Source organism: Otolemur garnettii, unplaced genomic scaffold (assembly GCF_000181295.1).
Source record: "Otolemur garnettii isolate 467f Iridium unplaced genomic scaffold, OtoGar3 scaffold00001, whole genome shotgun sequence".
Classification (NCBI taxonomy): domain Eukaryota; kingdom Metazoa; phylum Chordata; class Mammalia; order Primates; family Galagidae; genus Otolemur; species Otolemur garnettii.
This window is the reverse complement of record NW_003852396.1, coordinates 71,803,676-71,808,335: the sequence shown is the minus strand read 5'-3', so window position 1 is coordinate 71,808,335 and position 4,660 is coordinate 71,803,676. Positions and strand designations below refer to the sequence as shown.

Below are 4,660 nucleotides of genomic sequence, written 5' to 3'. Positions count from 1 at the left end.
GGGGTATAGCTTGAGGCTCTGTCTCAAAAAATAAATAAATAAATAAAAATGGAAAAATTAGCCAGGTGTTATGGTAGGCGCCTGTAGCTACAGCTACTCGGGAGACTAAGGCAAGAGGACTGCTTGAGCGTAAGAGTTTGAGGTTGCTGTGAACTATGAAACCAGGGCACTCTTCTGAAGGTGACAAGGTGAGACTTTGTATCAATCAATCAATCAATCAATTGAAGTATACATACTGGGAAATAAATAATATATAAATAAAATTAGTCAATAGGTTTGGGACTGCTATTGGAAGGTACTAGTTTTTGATAAGTAGTCTTCAGTTATGGGGAACTCTTCATGCTTTTCACAAGTCATTCCAAAGTAAATGGATTAAGAAAGTAGAAAATCTTTTCCACCATAGAATAGCTAGGCAAGACTATTCAGAAAAAATAAAAATATAAACACAGTAGAACCTTCCCATAAATCTCCCTGGAAAGGCCAATCTATATTAGCAAGTCTGAATTCAAAACACCTAAAATGCATTTTCTTATTTTTTTAAGTAATATTGTTAAAAATTAAACATATACATGGGTGTATTCAATAAATACCAAGTTCCAATAATGTATAAAGCCCCATGGTTAGATGTCAGAGATGAAATAAGGACAAATTTGAATCCTAGGTCTCATACATTATATGCTAGTATAAGAAAAAAGAAATGTTCGTAAGTATCTAAAAAATATGTATAAAAGTAACTATAGGCCAGGCATTGCAGCAAACTGTTTCCCCCATTAGATTAGAGACATCCCTAGTGCAGGGCCTCTTTATGGTTCTTCTATGTATCTACCACAATGCTCACACTAAAAACATACCAAATAAATGTGCTGAGGTGAAACTTCAAGGAAAATAACTAACTACTGACTAGCTCTTTATAATCAATGACTTAAATTAAATTAGCAATTTGTTAGAGAATAAGTTTTAACTTAACCCTGGAATATAGAAAGCTGTGGGATCTTCCCATCTTCCCAGGATAGCCTGTTTTTAGCTTTTTTTTTTTTTTGAGACACAGTCTCAAGCTGTCGCCCCCAGTAGAGTGCCGTAGCATCACAGCTCATAGCACCCTCCAACTCCTGGGCTTAAGCAATTCTCTTGCCTCGGCCTGCCAAGTAGCTGGGACTACAGACACCCACCACAATGCTTGGCTACTTTTTGGTTGTAGTTGCCATTGTTATTTGGCTGGCCCAGGCTGGATTTGAACCCACCAGTTCTGGTGTATGTGGCTGGCGCCAAGCCATGATAGCCTGTTTTTAAAAGTCATAAGTTCCCTGCCCAGCTTTGAGATGTATATCCGTAGTATCTCAAAACACATCCCATAGAAATTATGACTGCACAGACAAAAGGAATTGAACCAGGTAGCTCTGAAAGACTAAGGTTCCTAAGGGAAGCCGCATAGTGACCATATTTTTTTTTTTTTTTTTTTTTTTTGAGACAGAGCCTCAAGCTGTCCCCCTGGGTAGAGTGCCGTGGCATTACAGCTCACAGCAACCTCCAACTCCTGGGCTCAAGCGAGTCTCCTGCCTCAGCCTCCCAAGTAGCTGGGACCACAGGCGCCCGCCACAATGCCTGGCCATTTTTTTTTGGTTGCAGCCATCATTGTTGTTTGGCGGGTCCCGGCTGGGGATTCGAACCCGCCACCTTAGGTGTACGTGGCTGGCGCCTTAGCCGGTTGAGCTATAGGCGCTGAGCCCATAGTGACCATATTAAAGCTATAGCATCAACAATCCAACCAACCATGTGTCAGAGCACCTGAATCCCAGTCAGACTATGCGCAAATTGACGAGGCTAATGAGTGAATCAAGATGAATATCTATCCTGTTTACCTGTATAATATGACATATTCGTGCCCTTGTTTTCTGGAGAGTCTGTAGGCTGGTGTCACCCTAGTTATAGCAAGGAGAGATTTCAGCAGCAATGACAGTCTGTTGTACACCGTGTAGGACACTTTGATTTCTTTATCACACCTGAGGAGCACACAGAAACAGTCAGCATTCTCCTACTATGTATTGGTATTCCGTAAGACCAAATCTATCATTGAAATACATTCTGAACTAAAAGTGTAATTAGAGTTGTCAGTTTATCAATAGATTGAAGAAAGACAAAATTTTACTTTCTCATGCACTAGACACAGGCGGATGAGCACCAAAAGGTACTCCATGTATTTTTTTCTAGCTTTGAAGTGGTTAACGTTTCTAAGAAACAAAACAGCACATTTGAAGACAATAAATTACATATACTGAAGGTGCAAACATAACATCAATGTACTCTCTTATGAGCTGTCTCTATAATCTAACAGGAAATGTAGAGAAAAGTCTGGTACTAAACTTTTGGACCATATCCTGGCAATTGCTTTGCATTTAAGAAAGAAAAATAAGGCCCGCACCACACATACTTATCACTAAGATTTTTCTTTTGATGTGTTGATATTTCCTCAATTTTCCTATATACTCTTCTTGAAAACTGAAGCTTCAGGCAGGAGGTAAGCTAATCTGCCTTGAAAGAAGAAAATGGGGGAGGGAAATAACATGCATTTCCAATCCATGACCAACACAGTCTGTACAAAGGAGCAGTGAGGGGAATCTTATTGGATGGCTGCCACATAGAAAACAGACAAAATAGAGTAGTCATGTTACAAGAGCTCCCAAGGGATTTAATCAGAGAACTATCTGTACTCTGGGAACAAACAACAAATCCTTTTAAGCTTTCTATGCTGCTCCTTTCCCTGTAGTGTCTAAGTCTCTTCAGACTGATGCTCCCTCTGAAGGTCATCTCTGTGCCTAGGCTGGAAACCAAGCATGAAGCAAACTGTAGCAAAGACCTACTGGCTTTGTTAAGTGCTCAGAATGCCCTCCATGACTCTGAAAACAAAGCTTTTCACATGATGTCATCTGCTTTATCCTTAGCAACCACAACCACAGACCCTAAAACAGAGCACTTACTTTTCGTTCATTTCAAGACACCATATTTCAAGCTCCATTGAATCTCCCTATAGGTAGAATAATCGAAAAAATTTTAGTTTTTAGAAATTGTTTCATTACAAAGCATTACACAGTTACTATAAAAAAAACTGGAAGGAATAAATAAGCACCTGCCCCCCAAAATTAAACAGATATCAATTTAAAAATGAACTAACCTCATTTCTAAATAAAAGTGGGTCACATTATATATAGTATTTTTATCACTTGCTTTTTTTCCTTAATAAATACATTATGGAATTTTCCCTTTAATTAAAAATTCTAAATCAATTTAATGGTTGTATAGTATTCTATCATATGACTATCATTTTATCTAGTCTCCCTATTCTTGGATGTTTCTAATTTTCACTACCACAAACAACATCAAGATTAAAAGTCTGTATCCGTCCACGATTAATTTCTTCAAGAAAATTTCCAGAATTGAATTACTAGGACAAGGCTGGGTACACTGGGTCATGGCTCAAGCCTTATAATCCCAACAGTTTGGAAGGCTGAGGCAGGAGGATCATCTGAGGCCAGGAGTTTGAGGTTACAATGAACTATGATGATTCTACCGCACCCTAGCCTAGGCAGCAGAGTGAGACCTTGTCTCAAAAAAATAAAAAAAGAATTACGGTCAATGAGCATTTATGCTTTTAAGACTTTTGATATGTATTTTTCAATCTGTTCTTCAGAAAGGCCAACACTTTCCAAATGAAGGAAAAAGACTTTCCCTCCAATTCTACAGGAGATATTTTTAGGTGACACCCACAATTTAGGAAAACTTGTTACCTCAGCAAGCTCTTTACATAAAAATCTTTTAGCTATCTGATATTTTTAGCCAAAATGTTTAGCCTATGTGTTATTCTGAACAAACATAGCCTACCAGGTAAGAAAGAGAAAGAAATGACTAAAGCCATAATTCCTCAACCTTGTAACACTCCTGTGTGTTACTTGGTGAGAAAGACAGTTATGTATCTTTGAACACAAGTAATCTTTTTACTAATTAGTGAGAAGAGTACTATTTTCTTAGATTTGGAAGTAAATTTTTGGAATAAGAACTGACTTTTATGGCTCGGTGCCTGTAGCTCAGTGGATAGGGTGCCGGCCACAGACACTAGGGCTGGCAGGTTTGAACATGGCCCAGTCCTGCTAAACAACAATGACAACTGCATCAAAAAAATAGCCAGGTGTTGTGGTGGGCACCTGTAGTCCCAGCTACTTGGGAGGCTGAGGCAAGAGAATTGCTTAAGTCCAAGAATTTAAGGTTGCTGTGAGCTGTGATGCCATGGCACTCTACTGAGGGTGACATAATAACATAATGAGACTCTGTCTCAAAAAATAAAATAAAATAAACATAATTCAAAGTGCCATAGGACATCTAGGTAAAGAAAGCAGTTAACTCTCTCACTAAAACCTGGAGATTACTAGAGTATGCAAGTCTTGAAAGATGAGTATATTGGGTGGCGCCTGTGTCTCAGTGGGTAGGGTGCCAGCCCCATATACTGAGGTGGCAGGTTCAAACCTGGCCCCAGCCAGTTAAAACAGCAGTGGCAATTGCAATAAAAAATAGCCGGGTGTTGTGGTGGGCACCTGTAGTCCCAGCTACTCAGAAGTCTGAGGGAACAGAATTGCTTAAGCCCAAGAGTTATAGGTTGCTGTGAGCTGCG

General features: G+C 39.2%; 1 protein-coding gene across 6 annotated transcripts in view; it reads right to left on the bottom strand.

Moving 5' to 3' along the window:
• The window catches only part of ATG13 (autophagy related 13), a 57,310-nt gene that overhangs the window by 20,748 nt on the left and 31,902 nt on the right, over positions 1–4,660 (bottom strand). For 5 of the 6 annotated variants that reach the window (XM_023509558.1, XM_023509538.1, XM_023509541.1 and 2 more), the window contains 2 exons: positions 2,976–3,022; positions 1,860–2,000 (listed from right to left, as the gene is read on the bottom strand). In XM_023509558.1, coding sequence (XP_023365326.1) covers positions 1,860–2,000; positions 2,976–3,022 — 188 coding nt within the window. Of the gene's footprint in view, positions 1–1,859; positions 2,001–2,428; positions 2,492–2,975; positions 3,023–4,660 lie in introns of those variants that run through there. The other variant, XM_023509557.1, reaches the window with a different exon arrangement.